The sequence below is a fragment of the Oncorhynchus tshawytscha genome, linkage group LG19 (genome assembly GCF_018296145.1).
Source record: "Oncorhynchus tshawytscha isolate Ot180627B linkage group LG19, Otsh_v2.0, whole genome shotgun sequence".
Lineage (NCBI taxonomy): Eukaryota > Metazoa > Chordata > Actinopteri > Salmoniformes > Salmonidae > Oncorhynchus > Oncorhynchus tshawytscha.
This window is the reverse complement of record NC_056447.1, coordinates 46661464-46684121: the sequence shown is the minus strand read 5'-3', so window position 1 is coordinate 46684121 and position 22658 is coordinate 46661464. Positions and strand designations below refer to the sequence as shown.

Below are 22658 nucleotides of genomic sequence, written 5' to 3'. Positions count from 1 at the left end.
GAGTGAGTGTGTGGACAGGTGTCTTTTAAACAGGTAACGAGTTCAAACAGGTAATGAGTGAAGAACAGGAGGGCTTCTTAAAGAAAAACTAACAGGTCTGTGAGAGCCGGAATTCTTACTGGTTGGTAGGTGATCAAATACTTATGTCATGCAATAAAATGCAAATTAATTACTTATCTTCTTGACGCACCCTTTCCCGTTAGCGGGATCATTTTCATCAACACCCACTGAATTGCAGCGCGCCAAATTCAAATTAAATGACTAAAAATATTTAATTTTCATGAAATCAAAAGTGCAATATAGCAAAACACAGCTTAGTTTGTTGTTAATCCACCAGGCGTGTCAGATTTAAATACAGCTTTTCGGCGAAAGCATAACAAGCGTTTATGTAAGAACATCTCTCTCAGTAGACAAAATATTACAAACACTAGCAGCCAAGTAGATTGGTCACAAAAGTCAGAAAAGCAATAAATGAATTCGCTAACCTTTGATGATCTTCGGATGTTTGCACTCACGAGACTCCCAGTTACACAATACATGTTCCTTTTGTTCCATAAAGATTATTTTTATATCCAATATACCTCCATTTGTTTGCCGCGTTATGTTCAGAAATCCACAGGCTCGAGCGGTCACGACATCGCAGAAGAAAATTCCAAATAGTATCCGTAATGTCCACAGAAACATGTCATATGTTTTTTTAAAATAATCAATCCTCAGGTTGTTTTTAAAATATATAATCGATAATATATCAACCAGGACTGTAGCTTTTTCAGTAGGAGAGGAAGAGACAATGGTTGCCCCACTCTGTTGCGCAAGCAAAACTCTGAACACCCAGCTATCCACTGACGCGATGTGATCTTTCTCGCTCATTTTTCAAAATAAAAGCCTGAAACTATGTCTAAAGACTGTTGACACCTTGAGGAAGCCATAGGAAAAGGAATCTGGTTGATATCCCTTTGAATGGAGAAAAGGCATCCAATGGAACAGAGAGATTTCAGGAAAAACAGCACTTCCAGGTTGGATTTTCCTCAGGTTTTCACCTGCAATATCAGTTATGTTATAGTCACAGACAATATTTTGACAGTTTTGGAAAGTTTAGTGTTTTCTATCCTAATCTGACAATTATATGCATATTCTAGTTTCTGAGCCCGAGAAATAGGCAGTTTCAAATGGGTATGTTTTTTTGTTGCCAAAACCTAAAATCCTGCCCCCTACACTCAAGAAGTTAAAAATCATACAAATGTGATTTTCTGGATTTTTGTTTTAGATTTCATCTCTCACAGTTGAAGTGTACCTTTGATAAAAATTACAGACCTCTACATGCTTTGTAAGTAGGAAAACCTGCAAAATCGGCAGTGGATGAAATACTTGTTCTCCCCACTGTAGCTCCACATTGATCTGGTACTGGTACTCCCTGTATATAGCTCCACATTGATCTGGTACTGGTACTCCCTGTATATAGCTCCATTCTTGTCTATTATATTCCTTGTGTTACTATTTTTCTTTTTATTATTATTTTTTTAACTCTGCATCGTTGGGAAGGGCTCATGAGAAAGCAAGTCTACACCCATTGTATTCAGCGCACGTGACAGATACAATTTCACTAGATGTTGGGTCTGTCTAAAGTGTGTATTTTCTCTTCTCACAGTGTGCTGCTGTACGCTGTCTTCCTCCAGGGTACGGATGGTTCTCTCCTGCTCGGCCACCAGGCTCCTCAGGTAACTGATCTCCTCTCTCTGGAATCCCAGCTCCCGGCCCCGTCTCAGCTCCTGCAGTCTGACCTCCTCTATTTTCTTGTGCCACTCGTTCACCTGAGAACATTCATATAGAGTAGACAACATGAGGAAAAACACATTTTCCCATGGAAGACAATAGACTGGAGTTTGGTGAGGAGGGAAAGTTCCATTACTGGAGTTTGGTGAGGAGGGAAAGTTCCACTACTGGAGTTTGGTGAGAAGGGGAAGAAAAGCTATACAATGACAGAAGGATAGCAATAGATGGTCATACCAAGGATCATTTACACTATATATATATTTATTCTTGCTAGAGCTGCCCCAGTCAACTATAAGTGCTGTTATTGTGAAGTGGAAACGACTAGGAGCAACAACGGATCAGCCGCGAATTTAGTAGGCCACACAAGCTTACAGTATGGGACAGCCAAGTGCTGAAGCCCGTAGAGCGTAAAAATTGTCTGTCCTCGGTTGCAACACTCACTACTGAGTTCCAAACTGCCTATGGAAGTAATGTCAGCACAAGAACTGTTCGTCGGGAGCTTCATGAAATGGGTTTTCATGGCCAAGCAGCCTCACACAAGCCTAAGATCACCATACTCAATGCCAAGCGTCCGCTGGAGTGGTGTAAACCTCGCCGCCATTGGGCTCTGGAGCAGTAGAAACGCTTCACCATCTGGCAGTCTGACAGACGAATCTGGGTTTGGCAGATGCCAGGAGAATGCTATCTGCGCCAATGCATAGTACCAACTGTAAAGTTAGGTGAAGGAGAAATAAAGGTCTGGGGCTGTTGTTCATTGTTCGGGCTAGGCCTCTTAGTTCCAGTAAAGGGAAATCTTAATGCTACAGAGTACAATGACATTCTAGACGATTCTGTGCTTTCAATTTGGGGCAGCGGTTTGGGGAAGTCCCTTTCTTGTTTCAGCATGACTGAAAATGGTTTGTCGAGATCGTTGTGGAAGAACTTGACTGGCCTGCACAAAGCCCTGACCCCAAACCGAACTGGAACGCCGACTGAGAGCCAGGCCTTAATCGCCCAACATCAGTGCCTGACCTCACTAATGCTCGTGGCTAAATGGAAGCAAGTCCCCACAGCAATGTTCCAACATCTAGTGTTGGAACAACTCTGGACCTCAAAGCCAGTTCCACTGCATTTTTTCATTGTTCCCCTCTAATTAGGGATTTAGACCTGGGACACCAGGTGTGTGCAATTAATAATCAGGTAGAACAGAAAACCAGCAGGTTCCAGACCTCGTAGGGTAAGAGTTGAGTACCCCTGTTCTGGTGGAAAGCCTTCCCAGAAGAATGGAAGATGTTAAAGCAGCAAAGGGGGGACCAACTCCATAATAATGCCCATGATTTTGGAATGAGATATTCGACGAGCAGGTGTCCACATACTTTTGGTCATTAACTCCTTCTGTGGAGTACCAATATGACGGCTGGTGGCTTCAAAGCCTTTCGCTGGCCATTACATAGCATCAGCAATCCAGGGTTTATATACATCATTGGTCCTTGCCCACCCACCTTCTGAGCTCCTTTCACATCCTTCAGCGTAGCTATGAGCTCCTCTAACCCTTTCAGCCTCAGCTCCAGCTCCTGGGCCTTCCCCTCCATCCTCCTCCTCTCCTCCTCCGCTCTCCTCTTCTCCTCCTGCGCGGTCCCTCTATCCTCCTGCAGGCGCATCATGGTCTGAGAGAACTTCTCCTGCTGGGCTAAGGGCAGAGCCCCGGCAAATTGCCTGCGGAGAGACTGGATGGACTGTTGGAGGTGCCTGGCTCGGTTCCGGCTCTCCTGGCGAGCATGGTACAGGGATTTCTCGCTGGCGTCCAGTTTCTGCTCGGCACGGAGCACGTAGGCCTCAAGCTGCTGGATCCGCGTGGCGGTGGCCTCTAGCTTCCCCACGGCGGCTGATTCGCTGAGCTGCAATGCTACGATGTGCTGGTGGAGCTTGGCGATCAGGGCTCTCTCGTCTGACTGGGACTGGGTGGGCAAACAAGACAGAGCAGGACAGGAGGGAAAAGTTAGCATTAGCAACAATGCTAGTAGTGAGATAAATTTGAGCAACATGGTAGTTAGCTATTCTAACTACCGGTAAGCACAATGAATAGCCAGTCATTCTTGCAATGGTATCATTGTTAAACTTGATCAACTATTGACAATAAGATGATTTCTCATCTCTCGTGGTTGAGTTACTTGAGTAGAATGAGGATGAGTTATATGAATAAGGTTAAATAGGGTTGAATAGCGTCTGTGTTGTGTTGCGTTACCTGATAGTCGAGGACCTGCCTCCTTAGAGCTTCAACCTCCTTCTCTCTGGACTGCTGTCTGGCCTCCAGGGCGGACACCTGCATCTTAGCCACGTCAGACACCTCCCTCAACCTGGATACATAGCATGGGGTTAGCACCTTATCCCATTACCAACTGCCATTATAAAACGCAAGCTTACTGGGCAATAGTAGTAAAGCTTACTAAATCAGGGATGGGATCAGGGCACATTGCATTTAGGCTAGGGCATTAGTCCAGTTTCATTAGACAGAATCACATACACGTAAATATAACTAGATCACAGGAGGAATTATCACATATTACATGAGTGGATTTAGTACATACATTGAGGCCTCCACCTTGAGTTCGGCCTCAGCCTTCTCCAGCTGCGTGATCCTGGCGCGGTCGGCGTTGCTGCCGTCTTTAGAGACACTGTCGGCCAGCTCATCTCTCAGCTCCCGCTCCGTTCTCTGGGCCCCCAGGTACAGCTTTGTTAGCTGGGGACCAACAACACTTCAGGTTAGGGGCTTTGTGTCACTATAAGACATAGTCCAGGATACTGCATGGCCTTGTCCAGCCATGCTCTCTACCAGGGACAAGTGTTGAGAATTGCCATGATCAACACACTATAAAGTGGGGCAAAAAAGTATTTAGTCAGCCACCAATTGTGCAAGTTCTCCCACTTAAAAAGATGAGAGGCCTGTAATTTTCATCATATGTACGCTTCAACTATGACAGACAAAATGACAAAAAAAATCCAGAAAATCACATTGTAGGATTTTTAATGAATTTATTTGCAAATTATGGTGGAAAATAAGTATTTGGTCAATAACAAAAGTTTATCTCAATACTTTGTTAAATACCCTTTGTTGGCAATGACAGAGGTCAAACGTTTTCTGTAAGGCCTCACAAGGTTTTCACACACTGTTGCTGGTATTTTGGCCCATTCCTACATGCAGATCTCCTCTAGAGCAGTGATGTTTTGGGGCTGTTGCTAGGCAACACGGACTTTCAACTCCCTCCAAAGATTTTCTATGGGGTTGAGATCTGGAGACTGGCTAGGCCACTCCAGGACCTTGAAATGCTTCTTACGAAGCCACTCCTTCGTTGCCCGGGCGGTGTGTTTGGGATCATTGTCATGCTGAAAGACCCAGCCACGTTTATCTTCAATGCCCTTGCTGATGGAAGGAGGTTTTCACTCAAAATCTCACGATACATGACCCCATTCATTCTTTCCTTTACACGGATCAGTCGTCCTGGTCCCTTTGCAGAAAAACAGCACCAAAGCATGATGTTTCCACCCCCATGCTTCACAGTAGGTATGGTGTTCTTTGGATGCAACTCAGCATTCTTTGTCCTCCAAATACGACAAGTTGAGTTTTTACCAAAAAGTTCTATTTTGGTTTCATCTGACCATATGACATTCTCCCAATCTTCTTCTGGATCATCCAAATGCTCTCTAGCAAACTTCAGACGGGCCTGGACATGTACTGGCTTAAGCAGGGGGACACGTCTGGCACTGCAGGATTTGAGTCCCCGGCGGCGTAGTGTGTTACTGATGGTAGGCTTTGTTACTTTGGTCCCAGCTCTCTGCAGGTCATTCACTAGGTCCCCCGTGTGGTTCTGGGATTTTTGCTCACCGTTCTTGTGATCATTTTGACCCCACGGGGTGAGATCTTGCGTGGAGTCCCAGATCGAGGGAGATTATCAGTGGTCTTGTGTGTCTTCCATTTCCTAATAATTGCTCCCACAGTTGATTTCTTCAAACCAAGCTGCTTACCTGTTGCAGATTCAGTCTTCCCAGCCTGGTGCAGGTCTACAATTTTGTTTCTGGTGTCCTTTGACAGCTCTTTGGTCTTGGCCATAGTGGAGTTTGGAGTGTGACTGTTTGAGGTTGTGGACAGGTGTCTTTTATACTGATAACAAGTTCAAACAGGTGCCATTAATACAGGTAACGAGTGGAGGACAGAGGAGCCTCTTAAAGAAGAAGTTGCAGGTCTGTGAGAGCCAGAAATCTTGCTTGTTTGTAGGTTACCAAATACTTATTTTCCACCATAATTTGCAAATAAATTCATTAAAAATCCTAGTGTGATTTTCTGGATTTTTTCCCCTCATTTTGTCTGTCATAGTTGAAGTGTACCTAAGATGAAAATTACAGGCCTCTCATCTTTTTAAGTGGGAGAACTTGCACAATTGGTGGCTGACTAAATACTTTTTTGCCCCACTGTATACGCAGTGAAAAATATGATTAGTTATTCAATGCTTCCATGTGTTTGCATCTGTCCCTATCCAATAAACTATCAAATGAAATTGAAATGATTGTCCATTGCCACAGGAAACAGAGATTTGTCTTTTCAAATCAAATCAAATGTAATTAGTCACATGCGCCAAATACAACAGGTGAAATACTTAGTGAAATACTTACTTACGAGCCCCTAACCAACAATTCAGTAAAAAAAACCATGAGTAAGAATAAGAAATAAAAGTAACAAGTAATTAAAGAGCAGCAGTAAAATAACAATAGCGAGACTATACACAGGGGGGTACCGGCACAGAGTCAATGTGCGGGGGTACCGGTTAGTTGAGGTAATATGTACACGTAGGTAGAATTATTAAAATGACTATGCATAGATGATAATAACAGAGAGTAGTAGCGGTGTAAAAGAGAGGGGGCAATGCAAATAGTTTGGGTAGCCATTTGATTAGATATTCAGGAGTCTCTTACGGCTTGGGGGTAGAAGCTGTTTAGAAGTCTCTTGGACCGAGACTTGGCACTCCGGTACCGCTTGCCGTGCGGTAGCAGAGAGAACAGTCTATGACTAGGATGGCTGGAGTCGTTGACAATTTTTATGGCCTTCCTCTGACACCGCCTGTTGTAGAGGTCCTGGATGGCAGGAAGCTTGGCCCCACTACCCTCTGTAGTACCTTGCGGTTGGAGGCCAAGCAGTTGCCTTACCAGGCAGTGATGCAGCCAGGATTACTATTGCAACAACACATCATCAGTAGGGTAAAACTAACCTGTCTCACGACGGTCTAAACCCAGCTCACGTTCCCTATTAGTGGGTGAACAATCCAACGCTTGGTGAATTCTGCTTCACAATGATAGGACGAGCCGACATCGAAGGATCAAAAAGCGACGTCGCTATGAACGCTTGGCCGCCACAAAACAGTTATCCCTGTGGTAACTTTTCTGACACCTCCACAAACACAATTCCCATGTTCCCAGAATTCTCATATTCCAACTATTCCTATTTCCAAGATGCATACCTCCTCAATGTGTGAACTTCTCTTCTTTAACAGAATTCCATACTGTAACCATATATGCAGTATGCTTATGCTTATGCTCTCGATGGTGCAGCTGTATAACCTTTTGAGGATCTGAGGACCCATGCCAAATCTTTTTAGTCTCCTGAGGGGGAATAGGTTTTATCGTGCCCTTTCACAGCTGTCTTGGTGTGCTTTGCCCATGTTAGTTTGTTGGTGATGTTGGACACCAAAGAACTTGAAGCTCTCAACCTGCTCCACTACAGCCCCGTCAATGAGAATGGGGGCTCGGTCCTCTTTTTCCTGTAGTCCATAATCATCTCCTTTGTCTTGATCATGTTGAGGGAGAGGTTGTTGTCCTGGCACTACACGGACAGGTCTCTGACCTCCTCCCTATAGGCTGTCTCGTCAATGTCGGTGATCAGGCCTACCACTGTTGTGTCATTGGCAAACTTAAAGATGGTGTTTGAGTCGTGCCTGGCCGTGCAGTCATGAGTGAACAAAGAGTATAGGAGGGGACTGAGCACGCTGTCGTGGCAGAATCAGAATTCTTTATGTAACATTTATAAATAAGATGTTTTATTAATTTTTATTAGTATGCTTATGTGGGAAAAAAGTTACTTGGGCCCAGAGAGGGGAGAGGTCGGGTTAGTCTTATCTGTGAATGTGTCTGTAAACTATTCCTAAACCATGTGACGGGATGGGGTGATTAATGGGGAACCAGTTAGGTGGCTCCACAATGTCTGTGTGCCAGTCACATCTCTCTGTGATCTTGTCCAGGAGGGGGTGTATTTGATATACGCCATTGGATGAGGTAATGTTTTTGGTCCTAAGTGGTACCAAGAATGAGATAAGAACTTAGTTTAGGAGACCAAACTGAACGATAATTTATAGCCAATGCTGTCTGGATATGTGTGTCTTTGCTATAAAGGATCTCAGTTGCCAATATGTAAGCACTCTCAGAGAATTAATTTATAGACACTGAATTGATCTGAGAGTCACAGGGCTATGGTGAAGCTCATATAATTAAAGATGGACCTTATGATAACTCTGACATGTGTGTGGTTTGCCATCTCATGATTTGGTAATACAGGAAATTTCCACGACAACGCACCCGAGGGGCCCTGTGTTGAGGATCAGCGTGGCGGATGTTGTTACCTACCCTTACCACCTGGGGGCGGCACGTCAGGAAGTATTGATGAGCTTTGAAGGCACTATGGTATTGATCACTGAGCTGTAGTCATTGAATAGCATTCTCACATAGGTGTTCATTTTGTCCAGGTGGGAAAGGACAGTGTGGAGTGCAATAGAGATTGTATCATGTGGGGATCTGTTGGGGTTGTATGCCAAATTGAGTGGGTCTTGGGTTTCTGGGATAATGGTGTTGATGTGAGGAATGACCAGCCTTTCAAAGCACTTCATGGCTACAGATGTGAGTGCTATGGGTCGGTAGTCATTTAGGCAGGTTACATTATTGTTCTTGGGCACAGGGACTATGGTGGTGTTACAGACTCAGACAGGGAGAGGTTGAAAATGTTAATGAAGACACTTGTCAGCTGTCCAGCGCATCCTCGCAGTACACGTCCAGGTAATCTGTCTGGCCCTGCGGCCATGTGAATGTTGACCTGTTTAAAGGTCTTACTCACATCAGCTGCGGAAAGCGTGATCACACAGTCTTCTGGAACAGCTGGTGCTCTCATGCATGTTTCAGTGTTATTTGCTTCGAAGCGAGCATAGACGTAGTTTAGCTCATCTGGTAAACTTGTGTTACTGGGCAGCTCTCGGCTGTGCTTCCCTTTGTAGTCTGTACTATTTTGCAAGCCCTGTGTGTGGAGTAAAGGTGGTCCAGAGTTTTTTCCCCCTCTGGTTGCACATTTAACATGCCGATAGAAATTTGGTAAGACGGATTTAAGTTTCCCTGCATTAAAGTCCCCGGCTACTAAGAGTGCCGCTTCTGTGTGAGCGTTTTCCTGTTTGCTTATGGCGGAATAGATGCTTTGTCCCTTCCCTAACTCCTACACTATGTAGATAGCTCTCTCCTACCTCTGCAAACTTTGTCTCCAGCTCCACGTTGCGCTCCTCCACCAGTCTGAGAGAGTTCCTGAGGTGTTCGTACATCTTGTGGGCATGCTCAGCCCTCTGCCGCTCATTCAGCTCCTTCATCTCCAAGGTGGTGATCCTCCTGGACGTTGATATAATCTCACTGTTGGCCACTGCCTTCGCTGCCTTGTCCATGCTGCTCTCACCACCTGGGAATAGAAGAACGCTCCAGGGTCAGAAATCCATTTGGAAAAGTCAAAGAATCTTCCAAATGAGATTTCTGAAAAACTCGGAAACTTCAAGAAAGTTCAGGCAATTTTGCAACCCTTGTCAGAAATTATAGGGCTTTGGAGAGACAATACAGACTCTAAAAGTGAAGTATTTTCAACCTGAGTTGTGAAGCTTACCTAATGTGTTGATGTGCTCCCAGGCTTGCTCCAGAGTGTGGAGTTTCTCCTTGGTAATCTCCAGCTCTTTATTGAGGGCAGTGATGTGCTCACGGAGGGAAATGTTCTCACCCTAAAAGCAGAAGGGAAAAAGACAGATACGGTATGAGTCCACAAAAAGCTCTATAGAGAACTCAGTCAACGAAAGAGGAGCCATACCGTCAATAATTATCCACTAATAAAAGGTTAAATTCGACACATTCACTGTTAACTACTAAACGAAAGTTCCTTTTCTTTATTTGCACTAATATGAAGTCATTTGAGATTCCACCAGTCCTGAAAAGGACACGGGGGTAGGAAGACCTACCTCTAGGTGTTCTAGGTTGGTGGTCCTCTGCACCAGGTGGTTGTCTTTCTGGAGCATGTCCCTGTATTTCACCGTCAGCTCTGTGTATTGCTTGTTGGCCCTCTCCAGCTCTGATGAGGGGACGCTGTCATCCAGGGCTTTCTGCAGCGCTGCCAGCTTATATGCTGCCATGTCCTACAAAAAATGCTATATCAAGTCTTGTGAAGAAAACGATTGAATTGGGAGTTAAATTATTCTCTATACCCGTCATTAAAAGTATACACTTCAAAGTTATTTCTTGGTTGTTTTTCAGTCAAGTGAACTCTTCTTCTCTTTTATTGTTCCTGGATAGGTGTATGCAATATGGCAACATTTTAGACAATCAGAGGGCTCGTGTACCTTGTATCTGGTCAGGTATCCCATCCTCTGTGTGACAGAGGCCTGCATGGTGCTGAAGTCATCCCTCAGTTTGTTGTTGTCCTTGCGGAGGTGCTGCTCCTGCTCCAGCAGGGTGGTGTAGCGATGTGCTAGAGACTTCTCGTTCACACGCAGAACCGTCATCCTCCGGGCCGCCTCCGCCACCTGCCTCCGCAGCTCCTCTGGATCCTTCTGCAGTGCCTCCAGCCAGTGCTATTGGACACAGTGGGGATTAGAAATACATTGAATATAATGCAGAGAGTTTAGAGATACAGTGAGCCACTGAGCAATGTTTGGCTCTGTCACTCACGTTGAACTCTTTGATCTTTACTTTGTCCACCATCTTCTGCTCCTCCAGCTTGTTCTTCATCTCTCTGAGTGTCTCCTTTTCCGTCTGCCAGACCTCCTTCTCACTACACCATCAGAATACTCAAAGATAAGTTAAGAGTTTTGTGTTCTATTCAGCTTTGTGGGTATCAGTCTTGCTGTAGTGTGTGTAGGGAAGACCGGGTTCAAATGGCACATAAACTTTTCTGGTGCCCTAAAAATAGGGGGCTGGGTTAGGGTTAATAATCTGAACAATAATGGGGATGTCCATGTTGATCTTTTCAAGCATAAAGGGGTGTTCTGATTTGGTAGGTAATAGAGGTCGACCGACTAATCAGAATGGCCGATTAATTTGGGCCGATTTCAAGTTTTCATAACAATTGTAAATCTGAATTTTTGGGCGCCGATTAAAAAAAAAAAAGTTTCATATATTTTTTTATACCTTTATTTAACTAGGCAAGTCAGTTAAGAACACATTCTTATTTTCAATGACGGCCTAGGAACGGTGGGTTAACTGCCTTGTTCAGGGGCAGAACGACAGATTTTCACATTGTCAGCTCGGGGGATCCCATCTTAAAACCCTACAGTTAACTATTACAAAGCTCTAACCACCTGCCTCTCATTGCACTCCATGAGGAGCCTGCCTGTTACGGGAATGCAGTAGAAGCCAAGGTAAGTTGCTAGCTAGCATTAAACTTATCTTATAAAAAACAATCAATCATTATCACTAGTTATAACTACACATGGTTGATGATATTACTAGTTTATCTAGCGTGTCCTGCGTTGAATATAATCGATGCAACGCTTGGGGATGATTTAACAAAAGCGCATTTGAGAAAAAAGCACAATCGTTGGACGACTGTACCTAAACATAAACACCAATGCCTTTCTTAAAATCAATACACAGAAGTATATATTTTGAAACCTGCATATTTAGCTAAAAGACATCCAGGTTAGCAGGCAATATTAACCAGGTGAAATTGTGTAATTTCTCTTGTGTTCATTGCACGCAGAGTCTGGGTATATGCAACAGTTTGGCCAGCCTGGCTCATTGCGAACTAATTTGCCAGAATTTTACGTAATTATGACATAACATTGAAGGTTGTGCAATGTAACAAGAATATTTAGAGTAACGGGATGCCACCCGTTAGATAAAATACCGGACGGTTCCGTATTTCACTGAAATAATAAACGTTTTGTTTTCGAAATGATAGTTTCCGAATTCGACTATATTAATGACCAAAGGCTCGTATTTCTGTGAGTTATTATGTTATAATTAAGTCTATGAATTGATAGAGCAGTCTGACTGAACGATGGTAGGCAGCAGCAGGCTCATAAGCATTCATTCAAACAGCACTTTTGTGCGTTTTGCCAGCAGCTATTCGCAAGCACAGCACTGTTTATGACTTCAAGCCTACCAGCCTAATGGCTGGTGTAACCAATGTGAAATGGCTAGCTAGTTAGCTGGGTGTGCGCTTGGAGTAGTTATTCTCCTTGCTCTGCAAGGGCCATGGCTTTTGTGGAGCGATGGGGTAACGCTTTTTCGAGTGTGGCTGTTGTCGATGTGTTCCTGGTTCGAGCCCAGGTAGGGGCGAGGAGAGGGACGGAAGCTATACTGTTACACTGGCAATACTATAGTGCCTATAAGAACATCCAATAGTCAAAGGTATATGAAATACAAATGGTATAGAGAGAAATAGTCCTAGAAATACTATATTAACTACAACCTAAAACCTCTTAACTGGGAATATTGAAGTCTCATGTTAAAAGGAACCACCAACTTGTGTTGGTATGTCCTCATGCTCATGTGTTGATATGTCCTCATGTTCTGAGCAAGGAACTCAAACGTTAGCTTTTTTATATGGAACATATTGCACTTTTACTTCTCCAACACTTTGTTTTTGCATTATTTAAACCAAATTGAACATGTTTCATTATTTATTTGAGGTTAAAATAAGTGCTCATTCAGTATTGTTGTAATTGTCATTATTACAAATAAATAAATAAAAATCGTCCGATCAATAGGCTTTTTTTGGTCCTCCAATAATCGGTATCGGGTTTGAAAAATCACAATCGGTCGACCTCTAGTAGGTACGCAGCACCACTGTCATACTGTACATGCCGTACACCGTGCTTCTACACATGCATTGCTTGCTGTTTGGGGTTTTAGGCTGGGTTTCTGTACAGCACTTTGTGACATCAGCTGATGTAAGAAGGGCTTTATAAATACATTTGATGTACAGTAAGTTTGGTCCTCTAGCTGCAGATGATCTCAACCAACTGCCCTACTGTACCTTTGGTGCTCCTTGTAGAGGAGTCCCTGCTGATGGCGAATCACAGCAAACTTCCCCTTGTACTCTTCCAAGGCTGCCACCAGCTGCTGGCTTGACTCCTCTTTGTTTTTAACCTCCTAAAAAAGAACATTATTTGTGAAAATGTCTCTCAGATCATTCGTGAGATGAGTTACAGAGAATAATACAAGAAATAGTGCGTGTTTGAGATCGACTGCATTGCAGTTGCTAACTGCTTTGTTGTCAATCTCAAACACAATCGATTAGGCTAACAGTGATGGGCGAAGTTGGGCGAGACTGACCCGTAACAGTCGAACAGCATACTCATTCAGAGAGCTGATAACCTCAGTGCTGGATAGGGCCATGTCTTCAGGGAGATTCAGGGTCCTAAAGATTACCCCGCCCCCTTTGGACTTTCTCAGCGCCTCCATATCGCCCTCCAAACGGGTCACCTGACCAACAGAGATAGAAGGGAAACAGTTTTAATTTTGGCACCTATTATAGATTTAGTCTGAAATGGTATCCCCTATTATAGATTTAGTCTTAAATGATATCACCTATTATAGATTTAGTCTTAAATGCTATCCCCTATTACAGATGTAGTCTTAAATGGTATCCCCTATTATAGATTTAGTCTTAAATGGTATCCCTTATTATAGATTTAGTCTTAAATGGTATCCCCTATTATAGATTTAGTCTTAAATGCTATCCCCTATTACAGATTTAGTCTTAAATGGTATCCCCTATTATAGATTTAGTCTTGAATGGTGTCCCCTATTACAGATTTAGTCTTAAATGGTATCCCCTATTACAGATGTAGTCTTAAATGGTGTCCCCTATTACAGATTTAGTCTTAAATGGTATCCCCTATTACAGATGTAGTCTTAAATGGTATCCCCTATTACAGATGTAGTCTTAAATGGTATCCCCTATTACAGATTTAGTCTTAAACGGTATCCCCTATTACAGATGTAGTCTTAAATGGTATCCCCTATTACAGATGTAGTCTTAAATGGTATCCCCTATTACAGATTTAGTCTTAAACGGTATCCCCTATTATAGATTTAGTCTTAAACGGTATCCCCTATTATAGATTTAGTCTTAAATGGTATCCCCTATTACAGATTTAGTCTTAAATGGTATCCCCTATTATAGATTTAGTATTGAATGGTGTCCCCTATTACAGATTTAGTCTTAAATGGTATCCCCTATTACAGATGTAGTCTTAAATGGTATCCTCTATTACAGATTTAGTCTTAAACGGTATCCCCTATTACAGATTTAGTCTTAAATGGTATCCCCTATTACAGATGTAGTCTTAAATGGTATCCCCTATTGCAGATGTAGTCTTAAATGGTATCAATGGCAGTAGTACAGTGCCTATTTACTAGACATTCAAAAGACTGCAATGAAAAAGCCACAGATATGCAACAATATCCATGGAACAATTTAACGATGGAATCAAAGTAAGGGAAACAGCGCCACTGTCCGCCCCACCACCGCTGTTACTGTTTTTGTTTTGTTGACGAAGCGGAGGTGAGGAGCATGGTAAAAATACATGCAGTACATCTTCTGGTGTTCTATCACGCGGGCAACGATGTCAGAGGAGAAAAGAAACAGTGCTGGTTGTTTGCAGTAACCTCTTTGTTATTGGAATATTGCAGATGGACGTGGCAGTTTCACCAATTAAGGAGTCCAGCTTTAAGCTATTGAGGTGGAATGGAATTACAGTGCCAGTAGGTATGAGGTTCATATGGATTGGATGCCATTACTACTTAACATTGAGTTATTCATAGCCTGCAGGTACCTGATTGTTTCTGCCATTAACAACACTATTGTTGCCTTCAAAAACAGTCTGCCTGTGGTAAAAATAATATACAACAAGTTGACAAAAGAAAGAAATGGACAGACATTATTTGTCCCTTTGTGAAAAATGTATATACACTCATACAACAGCAAAATATAATTCTGTGGCTTTCTCACAACTTGCCCTACATACTGTAAAGTAAGTACAACCAGCCAGCTGGATACCTTTTCTTTGGCTTTGACCAGTTGACTCATGGTGTTGGCAGCTTCCTCCCGAGCTGCCCTCATTTCCTGTCTGATCTCGTCGTTCCTTCCCGTCAGTTGGTCTACCTGGGCCTTCAGGTGGAGGCTGGTGTCAAACTTCCCATCAGAGTTCTTCATCTCTATTGCCTGGAACATGGAACATGGCGGAGCAGGGTTGGGGTCAATTCCATTTCAATTCAGGGCGTGAATGAACATTCTAAGAACAATAGAGTGACGACATATAACATGTGGACAGCTGTGATGATGCTACTGGTTACACTTACACGGACCAGCTTCTCCAGACTGGGGATAGAGACAGCAGCTTGTGAGGAGGGGGTTTTCTGTTGAGCATCCTGGATGGCCTGAAGGATCTCCTTCATACCTTGTTCCAGCTGCTTGTTCTCCTTAAACAAGTCTTCCACTAAGGGACACAAAGAGAAGACAGCAGCGCTTATCCAACTGTGTTCAGGGATTCCTTTGGACATCCACGTTTCTCACTCAATGCATTGACACTACCTAGTCCTTTACTGGGAAATAGTATTGAGGAACACATAGTGTGCATTTCTGACAGCGTATAGCATGAAATGCTGTGAGTAGCCATAAAACTACTTCAACATTTCCTACTATACATTATACTGCCAGTTTGTACATACATTTGGATTTAAACTGAGATGACTGGGTCCTCTGATGCTCAAAGTCTCTCTCCTTATGGTTCAGTTCTCTCCTCAGATGCTCATACTGTAAAACAAGTGGGAAAGGATGTATATAAGACAGGATATAGCCCACATAAACCATACAGTGGAAATAACTGGCAAAAAAATGTCAGGGTGATGTCTTCGGTGATGTCATGGTTAGGTCATATACTGATTTATAAAGGCCATTTTTAAATGACCAGAATTCTGACATCTCCTTCTGTCATCTAACCTTGCTTTTGATCTCCTCCTCATCTGCAGAACTGAATGCTGGTGTTGGTGTCAGTTTGATGGATCTGGTGGGCTTGGCATCATCCTCTAGCAATGAGCTGGTCACTGTGATCCCTATGATGGAGAAAAGTGGGTTTATCAGCACAAAAATAGAAATAGACTTAGTTAAATGGGGGATGAAATACTACTAACTTGTTATCAGTACTTGTATGGCATGCTGGCTAACCAACTCATATCTCCCTCCTATAGTTGTGTAGCATGGAGCGGATATTTACCTTTGTCCTTTACCATTCGCCTGATTTGTTTCTTCAGTTCAAGTCTCTCCTCTTCCAGTCGTTCGATCTGTGGAGTCAAGTGGGGTCGTAAGGGAAACAGGGCCACAGGTTGAGCTAAAGGTTTCGTTCCAAATGGCACCCTATTCTCTATATAGTACACTACTTTTAACCAGTGCCCATAGTATAGTGCACTACTTCTTTTAGTGCACTATGTAGGGAACAAGGTACCAAATGGGACACAGTCAAATTGACATCAAGAGGTTCCTTCCCATCCCTATCTACCTCTTTGGTGAGAACCTGGTTCTCTGCTTGGAACTGCCTCTGTTTCAGGGATTTGGTTCTTCTGAATTCTGTCAGATCCACTTCCTCTTTGGGCTCCAGACCTTATGAAAGAGGATGATGGATGAATACAGAACCTGAATGAGAGGATATCCAACAATGAAAATGTCTAGCTAATAAGGTAACTCACTAACTTTATGAAATATAACACCTTCCAACAGGAAATCAAATATGTCTGCTGTCTCTCTGTTTTTTATGTCTTTGTTGTTTATTGCTTGTTATCTTTTATTAAATGAAAGGATATTCAACAATGAAAAAATGTCTAGCTAATGACATCATTCATTAACTTTATGAAATATAACACAATCCAACAGGAAATTAATTTTGTGTCTGCTGTCTCCCTGTTTTTGATTTCTTTGTTGTTGTTTTCAGTTCTTATTTTAAATTTCTATCTGTAACATGTTGAGACATTGTGAAATTAACATAAATAAAATGTGACTTGAAGTTTGTTAATTACATTTGTTTTGTGTGTGACTTACCGAGTCGTTCCCTAAGATCTTCGTTCTCATCCAGAAGGTTGTTGATTCTCATCTCCAGCTGGTTGATCTCTCTGGTCATAGCCTCCGCCTCACGGTCTCGCACTCTCATCTGATTCTTACACTCTTTGATCTCAGCGATGGCCACCTGCAGACCATCAGTGCCCTGCAGGACAGTAAAGAGAGCCAAGATAGATCAGCCATGGCTTTCATACTTTGTTTAATCTAGGATACAAGATTTGACAGACCAGACATCTCAAAAACAAAGCCTCTTGCATGAGTCATGAGAATCACCACAGGGATGGGGGAAAATAGTTTTTTTGGACTTATTATGTTGGAGGACCTTAAGCAACTGAGCATTTGTGAAATTGGGCAGGCTAGGCAGACTTACAGACTCATAGAGTCTCATGTGGTTTAATGTGTCACTGAGCTCTTTGTCCTTGTCCCTGGCGTCTGTCTCGGCTAGCTCAGCCACACGTTCTGCTTCCTGTGCTCTTGTCTCTGTGGCCTGCAGCTTAGCAGTTAGCTCGTCCAGCTTCCTCTGCTGGATGGCTGAGGGCAGACCTGGGGAAAAACTTTGAGCTATAAGCTATTGCTAATAATGCTAAATCAGAGTTTATGGCTCTGTGCTACACTAGAGATACAAATGCTAACCCTAACATGCTAAATGTCTTCCCTTTAAGAAACATTTTAGCTAAATTGTCTGAAGCTAAAAAATATACTGTAAAGTTGGCACCAACTAACCCGCAGAGAACACCCACACTTTTTCAATCTTATAGCAATGTTGGTGCATAGCAGCCTTGGCTGACACCAGAACAACATTCCTTGTTAACAGCATCCAGATCCATGTGCTTTTACAACAAGACAATTTGACACGCACCTCTGTCTTTCTTCAGGGGCTTCTTGAGTTCCTCTATGAGCAGGGCATTTCTCTCCATCTCCCCCGTATACTGCTCCACTTGCTCTGTCAGCATCTTGATTTGATTGTCTCTCTCTAGCACGGCCTTGAAGACATTCACAAACATTTTATTAGTTTGGAACCAGCGTCGTTAGTACAAGGACAACCACGGAAGAGCACAGCAGGTTGTGATTTGTGTACAATAACGTGTAATAAAAGACATGAGATCTTGTGAAATGAAATGAAAGCAGAGAGAGGTCTGTAAAATAGACAAGAAATATGGAGGGCCGAGTAACTTACACCACATAGCTCATATATGACCTGGCCACGAGTTAGTGACGGGAGTGCAAGTAAAGACAGGAGAAAACAGGAGAAAAGAACAGAATGAACAGAAGAGAAGCTGCAGTGGAAATGACAGATGGAACACAAAGATACAGTATCTTGTCTGAAGTCAGTACCGCCGATGTGCCAACATCTGCCTGTAGTGTCTGAATGGTTTGGGCTACACACTAATATGACCCCTCCATAGAAGGTGAGACTCTCATGAACAAGATGGTGTTCTCAGTTTTTACCTACAACCCCCACAAGTGTCACAGGACTCGTCTGAAGTTTATCCGGTACTGGGCCGAAAAATGAATGGAAGTGAATAGGGCATTTCAAGTCAAAGGTGGTCATTCCACGCTAAAAAATAAATACATACTTCTTATATCTTTCAGATATAGGACAGTCACTTCCAAACATACTTCCTTTTAAAGAATTTTAAAATATCTATTTTTCCATGTATGAATCTGTTATTCAATGTGTTTCTATGGGCTGATAGCCGAAAAGCCCAATTCAATGTCTTTATATGCAGTACCAGTCAAAAGTTTGGACACACCTAGTCATTCAAAAGTTTTCCTTAATTTTTACTATTTTCTACATTGTAGAATAATAGTGAAGACATCAAAACTATGAAATAACACATATGGAATCATGTAGTAACCAAAAAAGTGTTAAACAAATTACAGCTTTGCACTGGTACTGTATATATATTTTTTATACCTATAGGGATACTAAAATTCTAAATCAAATAGCTAAATGATCCTTGGTATGACCATCTTAAAACAATTCCATATGTTATCTTAGTAGAAACTTAGCCCCTGGCACTAAGTTAAATATTTTCACAGTTGAAATATATATCTTTCAACAGACAGATATTTCAAAGATGAAGATAAACAAAAAACACACTGTTTGAACCTATAGATTTAGAGATTTCCTAATATGGTATAAAATGTCACCGTTTTTAAAGTAATTTGTCGTTGCATGTACTGTATGTACCAAATACTGCACAAAAAGTTCCCTCACAGGAACAATGAATTATCTCTATTGAAGTTTGAAAACGTACTGTAAGCTGCTCACTACTGTAGGTCGGTCTGGATAAGAGCGTCTGTTAAATGACTAAAATGTAAATGTAAAATTCAGATCTAGCCAAGTTCCTTAGATGTATTAATATGTATGTATTTACATAAAGATAAGGATTTCAGCTTTGAGACGGACCTGCTGCAAGGCGATGATGTTGCTCTTGTCCGTGTCCATCTGGGTCGAGCGTAGCTTGTCCCTTAGCTCGCGGATCATCTGCTGGTACTCCATGATCTCCTCATCCTTCCCAGCCAGCACTCTCTGAAAATCACAAAACACAGACACAATCAAGGCCACTCAGAAAAACGCAGAGATCACCAGGGCCACTGACAAAACAACACAGCTGCAACTAACCAGGCAGTATGCTTTGATGAGGACAGGCCCCGAGCTAAAATGTTTTAATTTATGCTGATTGACTACTAATGTTTGAAGTGTGAAGAATAAATGTAAATATTTCCTCTATACATAGAGTACCAGTCAAAAGTTTGGATGAAGTTCGCAAAGCTGTCATCAAGGCAAAGGATGGCTACTTTTAAGAATCTCAAATAGAAAATGTATTTTGATTTGTTTAACACTTTTTTGGTTACTACATGATTCCATATGTGTTATTTAATAGTTTGATGTCTTCACTATTATTCTACAATGTATAAAATAGTCAAAATAAAGAAAAACCCTTAAATGAGTAGATGTCTCCAAACTTTTGACTGGTACTGTAATTAGCTATGTGCTGTCAAGTTCTTTAATGATTCAGAAAACATACAGACAGCAGCATGCAATACTTGATACAATCAGTGTATCGCCTGCTGCCTTTTCTCTCAGCCAGGTAAATAATGTGAGAACACCCACCTTCCATTCATCCACCTTGGCATTCACGGCTGCCATGACTGGGTCATCTTCCTCCGCCCGGCTCTGAATCTGCTCTGTCAGCTCTCTGACCTGAAGTGAAGAACACAGCAGTATATTGTTTTTATTCAACACCAATGAATGTATGTTATTTACACTGTCAATTCACAATAATGATTCAATATTAGAAATGCTTCATAAAGTCTATGCAAAGCCGTGCTGAAACTTTCCCAGGTTCAACCTTTACATTTGTCCGTATAACCGGAAAACCAGATTGCAACCTGTAATTTTGTCCCTCTAGGTTACCTGTAGCTTGGCGTGGTCCCTCTCCTTCCTCAGCTGGTCCATGATGGAGTCTGTCTGCTGCACAACGATCTTCATCTTGTTGTACTCGTCAGTCATCGTCTCCATCTCCTTCACTGACTCCTCTAGGCTCTTCTGCATCTGATCGTTCTGTGTCTTCAGGTGGGCGACCTCTTCCTCCGCACGCTAGAGGTAGAGGAATGAGGACACAGGTCTGGGGTTAGTACAGTAAGAAACATACTGTAAATCATGCAATGATATCAACGGAATCAACGGACTCCCTAAATTTTATCAGCATATCGATTGCGCAACCAGGGGTGGAAAGACCCTGGATCATTGTTACTCTAACTTCCGCGACGCATATAAGGCCCTGCCCCGCCCCCTTTCGGAAAAGCTGACCACGACTCCATTTTGTTGATCCCTGCCTACAGACAGAAACTAAAACAAGAAGCTCCCACGCTGAGGTCTGTCCAACGCTGGTCCGACCAAGCTGACTCCACACTCCAAGACTGCTTCCATCACGTGGACTGGGAGATGTTTCGTATTGCGTCAGACAACAACATTGACGAATACGCTGATACGGTGTGCGAGTTCATTAGAACGTGCGTTGAAGATGTCGTTCCCATAGCAACGATTAAAACATTCCCTAACCAGAAACCGTGGATTGATGGCAGCATTCGTGTGAAACTGAAGGCACGAACCACTGATTTTAATCAGGGCAAGGTGTCTGGTAACATGGCTGAATACAAACAGTGCAGCTATTCCCTCCGCAAGGCTATCAAACAAGCTAAGCGCCAGTACAGAGACAAAGTAGAATCTCAATTCAACGGCTCAGACACAAGAGGTATGTGGCAGGGTCTACAGTCAATCACGGACTACAGGAAGAAACCCAGCCCAGTCACGGACCAGGATGTCTTGCTCCCAGGCAGACTAAATAACTTTTTGCCCGCTTTGAGGACAATACAGTGCCACTGACACGGCCTGCAACGGAAACATGCGGTCTCTCCTTCACTGCAGCCGAAGTGAGTAAGACATTTAAACGTGTTAACCCTCGCAAGGCTGCAGGCCCAGACGGCATCCCCAGCCGCGCCCTCAGAGCATGCGCAGACCAGCTGGCCGGTGTGTTTACGGACATATTCAATCAATCCCTATACCAGTCTGCTGTTCCCACATGCTTCAAGAGGGCCACCATTGTTCCTGTTCCCAAGAAAGCTAAGGTAACTGAGCTAAACGACTACCGCCCCGTAGCACTCACATCCGTCATCATGAAGTGCTTTGAGAGACTAGTCAAGGACCATATCACCTCCACCCTACCTGACACCCTTGACCCACTCCAATTTGCTTACCGCCCAAATAGGTCCACAGACGATGCAATCTCAACCACACTGCACACTGCCCTAACCCATCTGGACAAGAGGAATACCTATGTGAGAATGCTGTTCATCGACTACAGCTCGGCATTCAACACCATAGTACCCTCCAAGCTCGTCATCAAGCTCGAGACCCTGGGTCTCGACCCCGCCCTGTGCAACTGGGTACTGGACTTCCTGACGGGCCGCCCCCAGGTGGTGAGGGTAGGCAACAACATCTCCTCCCCGCTGATCCTCAACACTGGGGCCCCACAAGGGTGCGTTCTGAGCCCTCTCCTGTACTCCCTGTTCACCCACGACTGCGTGGCCATGCACGCCTCCAACTCAATCATCAAGTTTGCGGACGACACAACAGTGGTAGGCTTGATTACCAACAACGACGAGACGGCCTACAGGGAGGAGGTGAGGGCCCTCGGAGTGTGGTGTCAGGAAAATAACCTCACACTCAACGTCAACAAAACTAAGGAGATGATTGTGGACTTCAGGAAACAGCAGAGGGAACACCCCCCATCCACATCGATGGAACAGTAGTGGAGAGGGTAGCAAGTTTTAAGTTCCTCGGCATACACATCACAGACAAACTGAATTGGTCCACTCACACAGACAGCATCGTGAGGAAGGCGCAGCAGCGCCTCTTCAACCTCAGGAGGCTGAAGAAATTCGGCTTGTCACCAAAAGCACTCACAAACTTCTACAGATGCACAATCGAGAGCATCCT

The 22658-nt window shown here is 43.2% G+C and overlaps 1 protein-coding gene across 2 annotated transcripts in view; it reads right to left on the bottom strand.

The window, feature by feature from the left end:
- The window catches only part of cep290 (centrosomal protein 290), a 69161-nt gene that overhangs the window by 25621 nt on the left and 20882 nt on the right, over window positions 1–22658 (bottom strand). For both annotated transcript variants that reach the window (XM_042301759.1, XM_024380080.2), the window contains exons 9-31: window positions 20574–20756; window positions 20271–20360; window positions 19563–19685; window positions 18009–18132; window positions 17520–17692; window positions 17132–17294; window positions 16596–16696; window positions 16314–16380; window positions 16040–16152; window positions 15769–15853; window positions 15400–15536; window positions 15098–15262; window positions 13369–13518; window positions 13070–13185; window positions 10759–10861; window positions 10431–10661; window positions 10053–10226; window positions 9707–9818; window positions 9303–9508; window positions 4341–4492; window positions 3998–4109; window positions 3255–3710; window positions 1647–1811 (exon numbers count right to left, since the gene is read on the bottom strand). In XM_042301759.1, coding sequence (XP_042157693.1) covers window positions 1647–1811; window positions 3255–3710; window positions 3998–4109; window positions 4341–4492; window positions 9303–9508; window positions 9707–9818; window positions 10053–10226; window positions 10431–10661; window positions 10759–10861; window positions 13070–13185; window positions 13369–13518; window positions 15098–15262; window positions 15400–15536; window positions 15769–15853; window positions 16040–16152; window positions 16314–16380; window positions 16596–16696; window positions 17132–17294; window positions 17520–17692; window positions 18009–18132; window positions 19563–19685; window positions 20271–20360; window positions 20574–20756 — 3501 coding nt within the window. The remainder of the gene's footprint in view (window positions 1–1646; window positions 1812–3254; window positions 3711–3997; window positions 4110–4340; window positions 4493–9302; window positions 9509–9706; window positions 9819–10052; window positions 10227–10430; window positions 10662–10758; window positions 10862–13069; window positions 13186–13368; window positions 13519–15097; window positions 15263–15399; window positions 15537–15768; window positions 15854–16039; window positions 16153–16313; window positions 16381–16595; window positions 16697–17131; window positions 17295–17519; window positions 17693–18008; window positions 18133–19562; window positions 19686–20270; window positions 20361–20573; window positions 20757–22658) is intronic.